Raw genomic sequence first — 20,165 nt, forward strand, 5'->3', positions numbered from 1 at the left:
TTCAGAACCATTCCTGGTACCTGTACTTGGGTGACAGGTCCTTTCCGTCATCAGGAGGTGGCTCGGGTGGCATTATGAATACAGTGTGCTCACTTTTCTGTGAATCATCTAGCTCTATCAATTTGGTATCTTCTGCTGAATCAACGTCAACCTAAAAATAATGGTTTTCTTCAATTAATTTGCATATCAGCAAGACCTGATTCTAAAATGTTGAAACTTGTATTTAAGAAAAAAATATACCTTATCTGTTTTCTCTGTGCCTTTATCAGGAAACAACTAGGAAAAAAAGGAATTCTCAGTGAAAATGTCTACTGTGAATTTAATAGAGATAATCTTAAATTCTAATTTAAAAAACTATTCTTTTTTAATACCAGGCAGATATGAAACACTTCACAATGTATTTGGTGGACCCCATACTTGTATAATATTTCTCTTTTGACTATTAGGATAGAAAACAATTCATTTTAACTAGTTCATATATCCCTCTTTAGAAGGAAAAGATAGGCAATCATAAGAACCTGATTTCCCAAATCAAAAATTTCATTATTAACAAACTCCTGCATTACTGATTGATAATATCTGTGCTTAGTTGCTCAGTCACGTCCAACTCTTTGCGACCTCATGGACTGTCCGCAGGGTCTTCAGTCCATGGAATTTTCCAAACAAGCATGATTGACAATATCCAAGCTTCTCTAACTGAATGATATTGGACTATCAATATTTAAGTAAACAAAAAAGTTGAAAAGTTTAAATCGTATTCCTAGAGTTTCAGATCACATTGATGTAATGGGAGAAAATTATGCAAGTCTTAGGAGCCTATAAAATTACAATGTCATAATATTCTACCTTTTTTGATACAATCTCTAATTTTATAAATACAGCTTGCATAAACAATGAGTCCTACAACCCACCTAGCAAAAATAAGAGCTCTACGAAAAATGAGAAAAAATATGTAAGTTATCACTGTCAGAAATCAACATAGAACTACCATGGTGGTCCACTGGTTACGAATCTGCCTGTCAATGCAAAGAACACGGGTTTGATCCCTGGTCTGGAAAGGTTCCACATGCCGTGGGGCAACTAAGCTCATGCACCACAACTACTGAGCCAGAGTACTGTAAGTACTAAACCCCTCGCACCCTAGAGTCCATACTCCGCAACATAAGAAGCCACTGCAAAGAGAAGCCCTTACATGGCAACTGCAGAGTGGCCCCCTGCACTCAGCAACCAGAAAAAGCCTGCATGCAGCATGAATGCCTCATGCTGCCCTTCATCACAGGCAAAAATAAATAAATTTTAAAAAGTCAACTTCAAGTTTTTATGAGTGAGTAAAGCCTTAACATATTTCCAAAGTTTCCATCAGGACAAAAGAAATATATCAGCAAAAGTATCTGGAAAGACACTAAAACAAACAAACAAAAAAAAACCCCACAGGATTTCCATTACCCACAAAACTAACCTTTTTTTTTGGTTTGTTTTTTGGGGGTTTCTTTATAGCTGCCCTGTGTGGCTTGTGGAATCTTAGTTCCCTGAATACTGACTGAACCTGGGCCCCTGGCAGTGAAAGCAAGGTGTCCTAATCACTGGACCACCAGGGAATTCCCAAAACTATGAACTACTAAATCTTATCTTAGTAATGTAAAAAAAAAAAAAATGATTCAGGAGTTTCAGTGATGTTCTTAGTACTTGATACAAAACGAAAGTGAGATTCAGAGAAAAATTAGCTATGTTTGGTAGTATTAGACACCACAAAGGAAAACAATTCTTACATTAAGTGTAGCACTGAACATTTGCGTGTGTACTCATGTGCACAAACACACACACACAAACACCGGAACTTCAATGCTTTCCTCAGATCATTTGGGCTAATAAAACAATAATGATTATAAAGATAAATTATTAAAGCTTTTCTTTAATACTGATTTACAGGACAAACTTTTACCTTTTCTATGCAGTCATCAAAAAAAGCCAATCCAGTATCTTTATCACTTACAAAACTACATTCTTCAATGAAACGAATAAAAATCTGTGTTTTGGATAAAAGGGTGTAGAATTTTGTATAGGCACGATCTCGACTTTTTAAAAATCCTGAAGAAAATAAAATTAGAATTAAATTCAAATTTCAAAGCAGAACTAGATGTATTATTTTTAAACTTTTATATATACTATTTTATCTTTATCTACATACATATATAAAGGGACCATAGTCCCTTATGCCTAATTCAACCATGAAAACTCTTAACTTATACCATTAACCTTTTCACTGAAATATGAATCTCCTAAAAGGAGTCTTTAGCTCTACAGATCTCAAGTAGAAAATTTCTGATACTCTACATACTCTCAAGCAGAAAGGGTTAAATCTTTCCTCTGCAATGCTACCAATTACTTCTGTATCATCTTATAAACACGTCTGCTCTTCTGGCTCTTATTTTATCCATTCCTCGACTAACTGTAGACAGCTGCTGACTTTAGAAACACTCTTTCCTTCATCCACTGAAGAGCAGGGCACCTAATTCAAAGTCTTCTCTCCAACTCCTCCCATCATCATTCTTCAACACCCATAAAACCCAACCATCCAACATTTCAGAGTTTTAAATTCCTTAACTTTCAATAATCTATGGTCTGCTGCTGCTGCTGCTGCTGCTAAGTTGCTTCAGTCATGTCTGACTCTGTGCGACCCCATAGACGGCAGCCCACCAGGCTCCCCCATCCCTGGGATTCTCCAGGCAAGAACACTGGAGTGGGTTGCCACTTCCTTCTCCAATGCATGAAAGTGAAAAGTGAAAGGGAAGTTGCTCAGTCGCGTCTGAGTCCCAGCGACCCCATGGACTGCAGCCCACCAGGCTCCTCCATCCATGGGATTCTCCAGGCAAAGAGTACTGGAGTGGGGTGCCACTGCCTTCTCCCAACTCCACATCAATCACCAACTTCTATAAAATAGCTTCATACTACCTGGACTTTTCTTCATAGAACTATAAACAGCTTTGCCTCCCAAATCTCTAATTTACAAGTTACTCTCTGTTACTCCTGTCTATCTGGTATGCTTAAGTTCTTCCTACCAAGCCTTTTGTGAGGGATAATATGCAATCCATTCACCCTTTTACATTCTACATACATCCTTCTCTTTTCACGTCTTTAACATTGATTCCATGTCCATTTTCATTATTTTGTCAACACTCTCAATTTTTATGCCCTTTGGTCTTCTTTGTCAAACTCATCTAGTATAACCTAGCTCTGGAGCAATACATTGTCTGCTTTCTCTGGATCTGCACCAGTGTGGCTGAGTGCAAGTTGGGTGGGTGGTGGGGGGTGGATTTACATAACTAGGTGAATCAAAACCACTTAACTTACACCTTTATCCCTGACCTGTAATCACACTACGTTTCTGGAGTCTGAACTTCCTTTACTCGTGTTTTCACAGTTATTTTCAGTGTTTAAATGTTCTCCCTCCATGTTCTCCCCCTCATCCCTGCATGGTGATAAACTGCAGAGAAAATGGAAATCATTAAGTGAGAACTACATTATCTCACTATAAAATCTATGACTCTTTCTGCTTTCATTTATTCCTTACCACGTTTTACAGTGAGTATGACCCTCCCCTCCTATCTAAGGCCAAGCCCACCATGAGCCTGGGGTACAGCTCTTTCAGTGTTCTCTGGAAGATTCTATTAGCTACTAACCAGTATACTCAAGTCTCTCTCATTTTAAAAATCTTTCCTCAAACATTTTTCCAAAGAGGACATTCAGAGGGCCAATAAGAACATAAAAAGAGCTCAATATCATTAATCATTAGAGAAAGCAAATCAAAACCACAATGAGACATCATCTCACACCTTTCAGAATGGCTATCATCAAAAAGGACAAAATTAACAAATGTTAGTGAGAAGGTGGAGAAAAGAAAACCCTCATTCACTGTTGGTGGAAATGAAAATTGATGGCACCGCTGTGGAAAACAGTATGGAGGTTCCTCAGAAAACTAAAAATAGAATTACCATATGATCCAGCAATTCCACACTCCAGGATACATATCCAGAAAAAACAAAAACACTAATTCACAAAGATATATGCACCCCAATATTCATAGCTGCACTATTTATAATATTCAAGACAAGGAAGTAACCTAACTAGTCAACAGATGGATGGATAAAGTGGTTGTGATACACACACACACACACACACACACACATGCATACACATTAAATAGACTATTACTCATTCATAAATAAGAAGGAAATTCTGCCATTTCCAACAACACAGATGAGTTTAATGCTTAGTGAAACAAGTCAAACACAGAAAAATACTCTATATTATCACTTATATATGGAATCTAAAAAATAAAACAAATTAGTAAATATGATAAAAAAAGAACAGATTCACAGATATAGAAAACAAACCAGTGGCTACCAGTGGGGAGAGGGAAGCAGGGAGGGGTTAGATAGGGGTAGGGGATTAAGAAGTACAAACTGTCATGCATAAGATAAATAAGCTATGAGGACACACAGCACAGGGAATATAGTTGGTATTTTATAATAGCTATAAATGGAGGGCGTGTGTGCGTGTCTGTGGCTAAGTTGCTTCAATCGTGTCCAACTCTGTGCTACTCTACAGTCTGCAGCCTGCCAAGCTCCTCTGTCCACGGGATTCTCTAAGCAACAAGCTGGAGTGGGTTGCTATCCCCTCCTCCAGGGAATCTTCCCAACCCAGGGACTGAACCTGCATCTCTTACAACCCCTGCACTAGCAGGTGGGTTCTTTACCACTAGTGCTACCTGGGAAGCTCCCATAAACGAAGTATAGCCTGCAAATATTGTGAATTACTATGCTGTGTTGTACACCTGTAACATATAAATGCTGCACATCAATTATAATTCAACAAAATAAATAAAATGAAAAACTTTTCCTTAACAAATAATTAGATCCTTCCCCTCTCTGCCATTTTTCTTCTCAATAAAGGGCCTTAAATAAACAATAAACCATCCACTTGGTTGTTAAAGACATGCAGCTCCAAGTCGTTCTTGACATCTCCCTCTTACATCCCATATTCAATTGCCAAGCTCTATTCAATTTACATCCTAAAAATCACTTTTTCATTCATGCTATCAAATAATCCAGGTCACTTCATTTGAACCAATGCAATAATCAACTAATAAGTAGATCCACACTTTGGGTGCCTCCAATTGAATCTCTGCAGAGAAGTCAAAGAGGTTTTTTTGTTTGTTTGTTTTACAAATGCAAACCTGATCCTATTACCTACTTAAATATCCCTCACTGACTTGCGATTACTCTTGGAATAAACACTGAAATCCTTCATTGTTCCTAAAAGAGCCAACATGATCTGGCTTTCATCCACCATTTCAAGCATGGTTTTTAAGGTCAGTTTTTCCTCCACCCTTTCTGTTATGCTTCAGGGCATTCCACATGCTGTTGTCCTTACTAGATCACCTTGAAATATTACTTAGTTGAGAAAAGCTCCAATAAAACAGAAATAAATAATTCCTGCCAAGCAGTAACAAGAAGTCTTTTCTTCTAATGGATCTAGGCAATGATCAGTAAAGGCTACTAATACAATTAAATGAAAGGCTGATGGGGAAATAATAATGAATGAATGAGTCTGATAACACCTGAACCCATGGATCAATCTTTCAGTTCAGTTCAGTCGTTCAGTCGTGTCCGACTCTGCGACACCATGAATCACAGCACGCCAGGCCTCCCTGTCCATCACCAACTCCCGGAGTTTGCTTAAACTCATGTTCATTGAGTCGGTGACGCCATCCAACCATCTCATCCTCTGTCGTCCCCTTCTCCTCCTGCCTTCAATCTTTCCCAGCATCAGGGTCTTTTCCAGTGAGTCAGTTCTTCAAATCAGGTGGCCAAAGGATTGGTGTTTCAGCTTTAGCATCAGTCCTTCCAATGAATATTCAGGACTGATTTCTTTTAGGATGGACTGGTTGGATCTCCTTGCTGTCCAAGGGACTCGCAAGAGTCTTCTCCAGCAGCACAGTTCAAAAGCATCAATTCTTCGGCGCTCACCTTTCTTCACAGTCCAACTCTCACATCCATACATGACCACTGGAAAAACCATAACTTTGACTAGACGGACCTTTGCTGGTAAAGTAATTTCTCTGCTATTTAATATGCTGTCCAGGTTGATCATCGGCGAAGGCAATGGCTCCCTACTCCAGTACTCTTGCCTGGAAAATCCCCGTGGACAGAGGAGCCTGGTAGGCTGCAGTCCATGGGGTCGCTAAGAGTCGGACACGACTGAGCGACTTCACTTTCACTTTTCACTTTCATGCACTGGAGAAGGAAATGGCAACCCATTCCAGTGTTCTTGCCTGGAGAATCCCAGGGACGGGGGAGCCTGGTGGGCTGCTGCCTATGGGTCACACACGACTGAAGCGACTTAGCAGTAGTAGCAGCAGGTTGATCATAGCAATTATATCCATTCTTTAAAGTCATGCTCTTCTTTCATGAAGTCTTCCAAAGAGTTCATGATGAGTATCTTTAAGAATGTTTCCTTTTTCTGAATGTTTATGCCCTCTCACTGAATGATTATGTAAAATCTTTTTCTTGAGTATTTGTTCTATTTCTTAAAACGTGTTAAATTATTTTCCATTGGGTATCCCAAGGAGATAGATTTTATACTCCTCTATATCCCTAAATCCAATCAGTCCATTCTGAAGGAGATCAGCCCTGGGATTTCTTTGGAAGCAATGATGCTAAAGCTGAAACTCCAGTACTTTGGCCACCTCATGCGAAGAGTTGACTCATTGGAAAAGACTCTGATGCTGGGAGGGATTGGGGGCAGGCGGAGAAGGGGACGACAGAGGATGAGATGGCTGGATGGCATCAATGACTCGATGGACGTGAGTCTGAGTGAACTCCGGGAGTTGGTGATGGACAGGGAGGCCTGGCGTGCTGTGATTCATGGGGTCGGACACGACTGAGCGACTAAACTGACTGACTGACTGATATCCCTAAATAATAACTAATTGGACTTAGTAAGTAGTAACTAAATATTTGAGAAATAAGTCATCCTAAACCAGAAATGAGAAAAGATAAAAGGATTATTGGGGAAATACAGATTAAAAAAAATAGTAACTGCAGGGCCAAACTATAGATATGTAAAATAATTATCGTTATGAATACTGATGTATCTGTAAGTTTTCCACTATATATATAAGAACTGCTGAATACCAAACACAAATCTTTGTAATTTCCTAAAACTACAAATACTAAAGAGAATGAGTATGGTATTTTCCTCTGGAACAAGGCTGTACTTTTCAAAAAATTTTAAACACTGATGGCTTTATTCCAAAAACTATTTGTTAGAGAATACTGTAAAGCCAAAAATGTATAAGGTCAAAAATTATATAAAGCTGAGAAAACACCTAAAAGCAAACGACTGGCTTCATTCTACTGAGATAACTGATCACAGAATACTATAAATATAAGCAACATCTTCGACGTTTCATAATTAAACACCTCCAATTTCAAATTTCTCAGGAAGAAAAATAAGGTATAAAACTCAAAAGAAATTCTATTCATAGAACTAGATTACAAATACACAGAAGATCACCATATTTTAATATAAATTTCTAAGAACTTATATAGTAAATATTTCTTGGCAGTACTACCAAATAGAAAATTTTTTCATTTCAATAAAAAGTATTTATATTTTCAATGCTACTTACCCTGTCGGTCAAACAATGAATCAGCAGCTGTAGCTTTATTTGAAGGAGCCTCTGTGATTGGTCTGAGATATGTTCTGTAGCCCTTTAAAATCGATGCCATAAAGCGCAAAAATGCCTCTTGAATTTCCATCTCAAGTTGTGTCATCTTCTTTTGCCAAGAGAAATCTGCTTCAATTGGAGTCATCTCAATTGCTGAACCTTCTTGAGTTTTTCGGTGAACTGACAAATGAAGAAAGAGAAATAAATGACATTAATACATAATGTTATACATATATAATAACTCAACAATTAAGGGAACTGTCAAAATAGAGCCCATGGCTTCTTGAAACTCCTCTCTGCATTAGTGTGAAGGATTCACTGGCAGAGGCTCACAGGGAGGCACAGAAAGCACGCTCAGACACCAGGAACCACACAGTAATTTCTCACTACTGGAATTTGTTTTGCAATGAGACTCCCATTAAACACAGCAAAACTACGTTTAAATTTAACAAGAATTCTTTTATATACATTCTTTCATTAAAAATATCCCTTCTTATAGTTAGGGAGTTTGGGATTGACATGTACACACCGCAATATTTAAAATGGATAATGAACAAGGACCTATTGTATAGCACAGGGAAATCTGCTCAAAGTTATGTGGCAGCCTGGATGGGAGGAGAATTTGGGGGAGAATGATACATGTATGGCTGAGTCCCTCTGCTGTTCACCTGAAACTGTCACAATATTGTTAATCAGCTATACTTCAATATAAAATGAAAAGTTTAAAAAAAAACTCCTTTTCCTCACATTTACCTGAGAATAGTTGGGGATACAATTTCTTCAAGGTGCTAATCAGATTTTTGCATGGCTTTTTGGGAAGCTGCTTCCAGTTCATGTTCTTCTTTTCATCTGATCTATTAAATAACAACATAATTAATAAAGTCTGTTATAATCTGTCTTTACTTAAAATTCTTATGTCAAACTAAAAAAGAAGATGGAAAGGGTATTTATACTGACGTTACAATTTAAGGGTCTGCATTCTTCAATGATCACTTAAATGATCACTTAAATTCTTAAGTGATTTCCAAGAAGTTCTCTTTTCATTTCAATCAACCTCAGCCAAATTTGGTCATCTCATTCTAACCCTCCAACACAGACTTTCATTAACTGGAGTCATGAATACAACACAAGTCTTGTTTCAAAGTTACATTTTAGAATTATAATATTTTAAGTGTTAAACTTAACTGACTTGAGACTTAAAAGTACCTATTAGAAGCAAATCTCAACAAATATCAGAGTCAGTAACATACAGTCTGTATGTTACAAACAGTAACAAACTCTACAAAGATGAAAGCACTATGTGCCAACCATGAGCTGGAGCTAATGCTATATCACTTACGAATATCAATGCTAGAATCTTAAATTCTTAGGTATATATTTCAGGGATATTTTTGAGTATATTAACCATATATTCAAAGAAATATGCATAATAATGATCAGAGAGGCTCTGTCCATACTTTAAAATTTAACTGCAATCTAAATAGCCATCAACACTGGTAAATACTGAAAACAAAGTAGAGCTACATGTATCAACATAGAAATGCTCATAGAAAATGCTAAGGAAAACAGCAAATCAGAAAACTGTACACAGAGGGATGGTATGGGGAGGGAGGAGGGTTCAGGATAAGGGAACACATGTATACATGTGGTGGATTCATTTTGATATATGGCAAAACCAATACAATATTGTAAAGTTAAAAAATAAAAATAAAAAAAAAGAAAGAAAACTGTACAAACGTAAAAACTTTTAAAGCATGCAAAACAAAACATCATTTATACTAGTATAAATATAATGTGTATTGGTGGAATCTGGACTCTTAGTGGAAGATTCATGCAAATTATTTATATTATTCTCTATAGTTCTTTGGTATCTAGAACATTTCATAATTGTATAATTAAACATTCAAAACTATTTTAGAAATAGTGTTTTGATCTATAGAAATTATATAGAAGTTATTTAAGCCTAGGCAAAATTAACAATCTCTATTATTTTATTCAGAATAGCAAATAAAATGGGGTAAATTTTTGAGTTACAACTTCAAAATAATTTCCAAAGCACCACAATATATGCAACCTTGAAGTAACTTTTTTAGGGAGAGTTACTAAAAAATAACACAATGTGTACTACAAGAAATATTTAGTGCTTGCCAAGTAGTTCATTGTTTCCAGGCGATAAGTAAATCTAAATGTCCACAGTAGAGATCGATCAAGTAGGTGCACTAAGAGGATATGGAGCTCACTTCCTCCCATCAATACATCAGAAAATACATTGACACGTGGAACAATTCTCATGAAAAACTAACTGAAAACTGGCAGGTGAACTATTGTACCACTAAGGCAATAAGACAGATACACACGGAAGGAAAGAAAAGTTATTTGAGTTGGGACCTGTGTCCATGGAGGGGACTCAGAGGAAAAAGAAGATTATAAGGTGGACACCCACCCAGGGGAGGGAGCAGTGAGAGTCAAATGCAGGGCACCCCAGTCCAGGAATCCTATGCAGGGGAGACAAGCCTGTTTGGAGAACTGCTGGGACTAACAAGAGGTAAAAGAAAAACAAACTTTTCAAAATGGAAACCGTTTAAGAGCTCTCAAGAATAACGTTAAATGTACCAATATTCACCTTATAGGGAGGGGTACCAGAAAACAGAAAATGGGGTAAAAAATGTATTTAAGTAGATATAGCTTAAAAACTCCCCAAACCTGAGAAAAGAAACACATCCAGATAAAGGAAGCACAGAGGATCCCAAACAAGATGAACCCAAACAGACCCACATCAAGAGATACCATACTTAAAATGGCAGAAGTTAAAAGTAAACAGTAAATTCTAAAGGCAGCAAAAGAAAAACAGACACTCTGAACAGACCAATCACTAGTACTAAACTTGAATTTGCAATTTAAAAAATTCCCAGAAAACAAAGTCCAGGACCAGGCAGTTCCTCGGGGAGATTCTACCAAACTTCTCTTTCTAACAGTACTGCAAATTATTAAAGAGGATGAAACACTCCCAAATTCATCACAAGGCCATCAATACCCTGTTATCAAATCCAGACAAAGGCACTACAAAAAAGACAATTACAGGCCAGTATCTTCGAATATAGATGCAAAAATTCTCATCAAAATATTAGCAAATCAAATCCAACAATATATAAAAAGGATCATACACCACAATCAAGTTGGACTTACTCTAGCAACACAAGGATGGTTAAATATAAAGAAATCAATAACGTGACACACCACATTAACAAAAGGAAAAAGGAAAACCACATGATCATTTCAACGGACACTGTAAAAGCAAATGACAAAATTCAACCACTACCATAAAAACTCTCAATGAAGTGGCTACAGAGGGAACAAATCTCAACATAATAAAGGCCATATATGACAATTCACAGCTAACATCATATTCAATGGTGAAAAGCTGACATCCTTCCTGTTAAATTAAGCATCCAAATTGGAAGGGAAGATGTCAAACTGTTACTCTTTATAGATGACATAATACTTTATATAGAAAACCCTAGAAGTACAACACAGATGAACTTACCTATAAAACAGGAAGAGATTCACGGACACAGAGAACAGATTGGTGGTTGACAAAGGGGAACAGGGGAGGGAGACAGATGGACTGGGAGTTTGGGGATGGAAGATGCAAACTATTACATTCAGAATGGATAAACAAACCCTAATGTACAGCATAGGGAACTGTATTCAGTATCCTGTGATACACCATAGTGGAAAAGAATACTAAAAAAGAATGTATGTATGTATGTATGTGTATCACTGAGTCATTATACTGTATAGCAGAAACTGGCACAACACTGTAAATCAACTGTACTTCAATTAAAAAATTTTTTTGAAGAAAATCCTAAAGTCTCCACACAAAAACTATTAGAACTAATAAATGAATTCAGCAAGCTTGCAGGATACAAGATTAATAGACAGAAATCTGTTGCTTTTCTATACAGCAATAATGAATTATCAGAAAGTTTTTTAAATAAATCCCATTTAAAGCTGTATCAAAAAGAATAAAATATCCAGAAATAAACTTAACCAAGAATATGAAAGACCTACACTCTGAAAAGTCATGGAAGGAAAGTGGAGATGATACAAAGAAATGGAAAAATATCTCTTGATCTTCTTGAACTGGAAGAATTAATATCACTAAAATGGTCATATTACTCAAAGTAATCTACAGATTTAATACAACCCCATCAAAATATTCATAACATTTTTCACAGAAATAGAACAAGTAATCCTAAAATTCATGAACAACCACAAAAGACCTCAAATTACCAAAGCAATCCTGAGGAGAAAGAACAAAGCTGAAAGTATCACATCCCCAATTTCTACTGTACTACAAAGTTACAGTGATCAAAACAGCAAAAACAAAACAAAACAAAACACAGCAACAGCACATTTTATGTCTGGCAAAACACCAGACACATAGATCAACTGAACTACACAGAAAGCCCAGAAATAAACCCATGCACCTACAATCTATTAATCTATGATAAAGGAGGCAAGATTTACAATGAAGAAAAGACAGTTTTTTCAAATATCAGTGCTGGGAAAACTGGAGAGCTACAGGTAGAACAAATGAGATTAGAACATTCCCTCACACCAAATATCCAAACAAATTCAAAACGGATTAAAGACCTAAACATATGACCTGAAACCATAAAACTCTAAGACAAAGAGAATAAAGGCAAGACACCTAAGTCATAGCAGTATTTTTTGGATCACTCCCTTAAGGCAAAATAAAGGCAAAAATAAGCAAATGAGAACTAATTAAACTTAAAAGCTTTTGAACAGCAAAGGAAATCATCAACAAATCAAAATGATAACCTATGGAATAGAAGAAAATACCTGCAAATGATGTGACCAACAAGGAATTAACACCCAAAACATCTCATGCAACTCAGTATCAAAAAAGCAAACAATACAACTCATTATCAGCTCATACAACTTATTATCAAAAAAGCAAACAATGCAATAAAAAAAATGAGCAGAAAGAATTCAAGAGACATTTTTTCCAAATACATACAGATGGCTAACAGGCACATGAAAAGATGCTCAATATCACTAATTACTACAGAAATGAAAGTCAAAACAATTTTGAGATGTCACCTCATATCTGTCAGAATGGCTATCATCAAAAAGAAAACAAATAAATGCTGGCGATGATGTGGAGAAAAGAGGACACTCATACGCTGTTGGTGGAAATGTAAATTGGTAGTGGCACTATGGAAAAAAGTATGGAGGTTCCTCAAAAAACTAAAAATAGAATTACCATATGACCCAGCAATTCCACTCCTGGGTATATGTCCAGAAAAAAAGAAAACACTAATTTGAAAAGATATATGCACCCCATTATTCATAGCAGCACTATTTACAACTGCCAAAACACGGAAGCAACCCGTGTCCATCAACAGATAAATGAATAAAAATTATTAACAGACTGGTTCCAAATAGGGTAAGGAGTACGTCAAGGCTGTATATTGTCACCCTGCTTATTTAACTTATATGCAGAGTACATCATGAGAAACGCTGGGCTGGAAGAAGCATAAGCTGGAATCAAGATTGCCAGGAGAAATATCAATAACTTCGGATATCTAGATGACACCACCCTTATGGTAGAAAGCAAAGAAGAACTAAAGAGCCTCCTGATGAAAGTGAAAGAGGAGAGTGACAAAGTTGGCTTAAAACTCAACATTCAGAAAACGAAGATCATGGCATCTGGTCCCATCACTTCATGGCAGATAGATGGGGAAACAATGGAAACAGTAACAGACTTTATTTTGGGGGTCTCCAAAATCACTGCAGATGGTGACTGCAGCCATGAAATTAAAAAATGCTTGCTCCCTGGAAGAAAAGTGATAACCAACCTAGACAGCATATTAAAAAGCAGAGACATTACTTTACCAACAAAGGTTCGTCTAGTCAAAGCTTTGGTTTTCCAGTAGTCATGTATGGACATGAGAGTTGGACTATAAAGAAAGCTGAGCACTGAAGAATTGATGCTTCTGAACTGTGGTATTGGAGAAGACTCTTGAGAGTCCTTTGGGACTGCAAGGAGGTCTAAACCAGTCCATCCTAATGGAAACAGTCCTGAATATTCAGACTGATGCTGAACCTGAAGCTCTAATAGTTTGGCCGCCTGATGCAAAGAACTAACTAATTGGAAAAGACCCTGATGCTGGGAATGATTGAAGGCAGGAGGAGAAGGGGACGACAGAAGATGAGACAGTTGAATAGCATCATGGACTCAATGGACAATGAGTTTAAGCAAGCTCCGGGAGTTGGTGATGGACAGGAAAGCCTGGCATGCTGCAGTTCATGGGGTCGCAGAGTTGGACACAACTGAGTGACTGAACTGAACAGACTGGTAAAAAAAAAGAGTGAGATTCTGCCATTTGCAGCATCATGGATGGTCTAGAGAATATTATGCCTAGTAAAATGAGTCAGACAAAGATAAATACTATGTGATATCATTTATATGTAGAATCTAAAATACAAAACAAAAAAAATGAACACAGCAAAACACACTCACATTTATAGAAAACAAACTAATGGTTACCAGTAGAGAGAAAAAAGGGGAGAGGGGCAAGATAAGGGTATAGGATTAAAAGACACAAACTACTATATACAAAATAAATAAGCAACAAGGATATACTCTATAGCAAGGGTCCTCAACCGCTGAGCCTTAGACAGGTACTTTAATGGCAGTATTAGATTAGAAATAAAGTGTAGAATAAATGTAATGTTGCTCAAATCATCCCCTAACCATTCCACCCACCCCCAGTCTATGGAAAAATTATCTTCCAAGAAACTGGTCCCTGGTACCACCCAGGTTGGGGACCACTGCTGTACAGCACAAGGAATTATAGCCATTAGCTTTTAGTAACTTTTATTGGAATATAAGCTATAAAAATACTATATCACTATGCTATACACCTAAAAATAGTGTAATATTGTAAATCAACTATACTTCAATTCTTAAAAAGTATTGAAAGCTCAAATAAACAAACGTATGCAGCTACAACAATACCACAATTACAGTTTTCAAAATACAATGGTAGATTCATTTCAAAATTATTTTTTAAGGTACATCAAATGTTTTCTTCCTTCCTTAAGTTATTCTTTGGGGAGGTACTCTTTCTGCCCCCTTCTTATGCCTATGTCAGAAGCTTTCTCTATCTCCTTTATACTTTAATAAAACTTTATAAAAAAAAAAAAAAAAGTTATTCTTTGGGTTGATGCAAGCCTATTTTCCCCAACCAATTCTACTGTTGTAACCACTGAAGTCTCATCCCAAATTCTTCCTCTATTCATTTTCTACCAATATCAAACAGGAAAGAATAAAAGCACTCCAGGATCTGGAATCTGTCACTTACACTAGGGAACTTTCATTATTTACTGCTCTTTCCCACTTTGTTGTTGCTATTTTTGGGCGATGGGATGTGGAGGGAGCGCCTAAACATCCATCTAGAACTGGATGGATGAAGCTGCTTTTACGAGTGTGGTACTCTACTCTCTGAACCCTGTTATACCACTGCCATACAAATTTATCACCTCTGTAAACACAAACTGTGACTGATTTTTAGTATCAATTTCTCTACAATCCCTGTAAAATTCAAATCTCGAACTAAGGCAACAGCATAATATTACCCTATATTGTGACCAAGGTCACTATGTTGTGACTTACACATGGATTCTGAATTAAACCTAGATATCATATCTCTTGAGCTCTGAAAGCAGGGTTTACCCTTTTTCTTTTTAAGAATCCATATTATCTTCTGATAAACATAAACATCTCCTGCCTGCTGTTAACATTATTATCCAATATAAACTATTATAATACTGAACACATTGAATCTTTTTCAAACCACATAACATTCTAGGATTCGGATACCTGTCCTGATTGAGAATCACTGAATTGAAGACATATTAACAACTTTTAAAAGTAGCAATTTGTATATGCTTTCAAAGAGCTACAATTACATGTGGAGAAAAATATAAAGGGAGATAATATAAAAAGAACCAACTTACAGATATAACATGTTTGTATCCAAGTCAATGCAAACAACATCTGGTGGTGGGTCATGAAGATCAAAATACCTCGAGTCAACTCCAACTATAAATGGTAAAGGTGCACTGAGCACTGCCGCCAGTAAAAGAGGACAAAGGGGAATATACGGGCATTGCCACTGAAATGGGAAGATCATCTGGGAAAAAAGTGTTAAAAAATTAACCAACTTTTAAATTTGCAATGAGAATTACGTAATTAACTAATATTACAGAAAGGGACCGTTAAAAAGCAGCTAAAGTCTAGTTTCTTTCACTTTAAACTTCATTCCAAAATATAAATGACTATAAAACATAACAGGTTAATCTTATGAACCAATGTGATTAAAACCTTTAGACATGACAATGATCATAAGCACAATTAAAATGCTAACAGCTCTTTGAACGTTAATTCTAATGTCTACAGAAAATCCACATTCCTATTTTATGGAGAAAGTGAGAGGAAAAAATTGATGGAAATTTTATAAAACAAATTCATGATTTTTAACTGATGCATTTCATCCATCTATTAAATTTCAAGATAACCTCTGATTATAATTCAACTAAGAACATCAAAACGAAACAAAAAATTTAATCAATTATCTCAGGAATAGTAACAGTCAACTAAAAATTTCAACAAAAAATTTTCCTAACTGCCCAAATAAACATAAAATGATCCACTTCAACCAATATTAAAATTTCAATCACTGATGACAAAATCTTTCCTCTATTATAAAAATCTTTGTAATCTTTCAAGGTCTAGTTCAATTGTCACCTTACACATCATTATTCACCCCAAATAATTACCTATAGCATTTACTACCTCTGCCAATTATTCCAGATGATTTCATAGAATTGGAATTTTGTCTTCAATCATTTACTTGCTTTCTGGCAACTGAGCACTTAACATGTACCAAAAACTGTTCTACACTGATGGGGCTATAATGGTGTATAAAACAAAGATCCATGCCCTCATGAAGTTTATAGTACAGCATAAGAGTCAGCAAACTTTTTCTGTAAAATATACAGAATATTTTATGGCTTGCAAACCATAATGCGTCTGTCACAAATAACTCTGCCTTCATGTATGAAAGCAGAGGAAATATATAAACAAACAGCCTATGTTCCAGTAAAACATATTTATGAAAAACAAACGGCAGCCAGGATTTGACTCAAACACCTGGTCTAGCAGGAAGAGAGAAAACAAAAAGAAGACATAATAAATAGACTATATGCCATGTGAGAGAGTGCTAAGTGCTATGAGGGGGGAAAAAAAAACAAACAAACAGTAAAGCCAAGTAAAAGGCACTAGAGTTTAGAACAGCAGAGAAGAAAGAGGCAAAGTAGGCTAACAGGCCAAACAGGGTAGGCCTCATTAAGAAAGAGACACTGAGCTGAAACTTGAAGGTGGTGAGGGATTTAGTCAAGGCGATATCTAGGAGAAGAGCACTCTGAAGAAAAGAACAGTCAGGGCAAAGACGGTATGGTGTGAGGATTGCCTAATATGCTCCAGGGGTAGCACAGGCCAGCGCAGCTGGAGCAGAGTGAGCAAAAGGGAGAGAAGTCAAAAATGAGATCAGAGAGCAGAGGGGCAGAACTGCTTGCAAGGGACCTTGCAAGGACTCCAGATTTCCTCCAGTGAAAACTGACTATCTTCCATTCAACAAAAGGTACATTACACCTCCAACTATGTAAGAAATTTCAGAATAAAACTACTGAACAACAAAATATAACATCCTTATCTTCATCTTTGACTTTTGCAGCACAATCAAAAATACAGTCAATTTCACAAAAATACTCACTGGTTCCACCAATTCTTGCTATAGTGAAGTGAAGTCACTCAGTCGTGTCCGATTCTTTGCGACCCCATGAACTGTAGCTTTCCAGGCTCCTCTGTCCATGGGATTTTCCAGGCAATAGTTCTGGAGTGGATTGCCATTTCCTTCTCCAGGGGATCTTCCCAACCTAGGGATCAAACCCAGGTCTACGGCATTGTAGACAGATGCTTTACTATATGAGCCATAAGGGAGGGCTCCATTAACTCTTCAATATTCTTTGATATTAAAATCATTCTCCTTTTGCAGAATTTATCCTGTCACCATTCTTTTCTATTTTCTTCTCTTTAAATAAGTTGCCTTACTATCAAATCCTCATTTACCAATAGTCTTACAAGCAACATCAGTTACATAAATTTCAAGCAATCTTGCATTTTATTAAGATTTCCAAGTTCACATTGCAAGAGACTAAACTACAAAGATTCAGACAGAGGGCAGTAGATAATCCCTAAAGTTTTATAGGAAGGAATATTTGAGTGCGAACTTCCTAAAACTAGTCATAGTCAGTTCATTAACAAATATTTTCATGTTATAACTACTTTTGCTTTCACATGCAACTGGGGAGGTTTGGAATAATTAGTATATAACTAGGATCTTTGCCCCCCATGAACCATCTCAAATAGTTATTAGTGTTTTCAGTCCTAGCAGCATTTCTTTGACCAGATTAAGATCTTGGAGACATATCCCATTTGTCGATTCAACAAGTATTTACTGAGTGTTTACTCCATGATATTTAACTGTAATAAGTGCTGAGGACATAGGAGTGAAAAAGAGACCTAGATCCTTACCTCCATGACAGTAAAATAGGGAAGGGAAGAGAGGAGAGTCTACCATTTTAAATTAAACAAATAATGGAAGATAGAGAAATGGAACATCCAAAATTCAACATTATGGACCTATAAAGCCCTAATGATCAGACCTCTTTCTAATTGCAATGGGATGCCATCAAGAGGTTTTAAAACAGGAGAGGACTTAAATTTTTATTTATGCTTTTCAAAATAGTAAAGCATTTGTACATTATTCAATTTTACAATCACCTAGATTTTCCTGTATGTTACTGGCCCACAATGATCAAAGGTTCAAATTGGGAGAAATTAGTCATGCCCACAATTTTAAGGCAGCTGAAATTGACTAGAGCTTCTCATTTAATACAGTAAGCTTCACTCACAAGTTCTATTTTTATGTAATCATATAGCTTCTCTGAAGAACTCCAAGATATGAAAAATTAGAAACTAAAATTTTCTCTCAATACAAATTATTTTTTTTCTTTATATTATCTCTTTGCCACCCTATTACATTTATGTTAAACATTTAGTGGTAATTTCAAAGTTGCTTTCGTTGAAGGAAATTTCCCTTCAGAGTAAAAATTCTCTCAAGAATTCTGTACTAAAAAGAAAATTCTATACTTACGGCTACAACAGCTTCAGCTACTCCAGTCAACACAGCTGGCCTCAGAGAATGCAGCAAAATCTTACTCTCAAGTAAAACAAAGAGCAGGAGTGTTGCACAGTTCTCAGGACCCAGATTCATTAACAAGGTGCTAAAGTTAGCTCCACTAGAAAAGGAGAGAAAAGATTATGAACTATTTCACCAAAAGGTATTAAGATTTGCTTATTAAATTATTTTCTGAATATTTATAAATTGAGAATATAGTATTAGCCTCAAGTCCTGATTTAGGACCTGATTTAGTTTTTATCACTGAAAAGTAGCAAAGTTAATGAGATGGTGTAACAGAATGATTCAAATTCATCCTTCAGAAACAAAGGGGCATGTATCAGGAAAGATCTTCCTAAAGAACAGCTGTTTGAGCCGAGCTCAAAAGAAAGAAGGTAGGGGTGAAGGTAGGGGTTCGTGGGGAGACAACATTTGCAAAGTTCCTGAGGCAAGAAAAACCATCTGCCATGTTCAAGGAATTGAAATAAACATATTGTGACTAAAGCATAGGGAAGGAAGGGGTGAATACAGTAAGAGATTATGCCCCAAATAAAAATATTTGCATTCTCTCAACAATTTTATACTAGCATTCTCAAAAAGACACACTGCAATGTGAATAAAAAACTGAAGAACAAGAGCAAAAGGGTGCCAATTAAGAGGTTCATAATGAAATAGTTCAGGTAAAAGACCACGTGAAGCCTGGACTAGCAATGCAGACGAAGAGAAGCTAATAGATTTAAGACATTTTAGGAGGTAAAGTCAGTTCACCTGAAATATTTAGTAATAAACTGGATATGGGGAGGGGAGATGAGAGGAAGAGGGAAATACTCCCTACATCCAATTTTTCAACTCTGAGTGTTTCATTTTTAAAATGGTGAATGACCCCTGCCATCCAACCAGCTATCAAACTTAGAAACATTAAGGCTATTCTCAGTTTGTAAAAACAGCACAGCTCTATTATACTAACTCTTAAAATACTTTAAAGCATTCTGATCCAAGTGAATAAATGTATTATTTTATATACCATTAATTACCTTAGTGGTAAAGGTGTAGAAACTGGTTGTGATAATATTAATGCATCATGGACTGATAGCTTAAAA

General features: G+C 36.4%; 1 protein-coding gene across 3 annotated transcripts in view; it reads right to left on the bottom strand.

The window, feature by feature from the left end:
* The window catches only part of DENND4C (DENN domain containing 4C), a 118,413-nt gene that overhangs the window by 55,784 nt on the left and 42,464 nt on the right, over positions 1–20,165 (bottom strand). For all 3 annotated transcript variants that reach the window (XM_006070894.3, XM_025281471.2, XM_025281472.2), the window contains exons 8-15: positions 20,100–20,158; positions 19,042–19,186; positions 15,782–15,957; positions 8,486–8,586; positions 7,694–7,912; positions 1,943–2,088; positions 241–276; positions 21–151 (exon numbers count right to left, since the gene is read on the bottom strand). In XM_006070894.3, the coding sequence (XP_006070956.3) occupies positions 21–151; positions 241–276; positions 1,943–2,088; positions 7,694–7,912; positions 8,486–8,586; positions 15,782–15,957; positions 19,042–19,186; positions 20,100–20,158 (1,013 nt within the window). The remainder of the gene's footprint in view (positions 1–20; positions 152–240; positions 277–1,942; positions 2,089–7,693; positions 7,913–8,485; positions 8,587–15,781; positions 15,958–19,041; positions 19,187–20,099; positions 20,159–20,165) is intronic.

The sequence above is a fragment of the Bubalus bubalis genome, chromosome 3 (genome assembly GCF_019923935.1).
Source record: "Bubalus bubalis isolate 160015118507 breed Murrah chromosome 3, NDDB_SH_1, whole genome shotgun sequence".
Taxonomy (NCBI): Eukaryota; Metazoa; Chordata; class Mammalia; order Artiodactyla; family Bovidae; genus Bubalus; species Bubalus bubalis.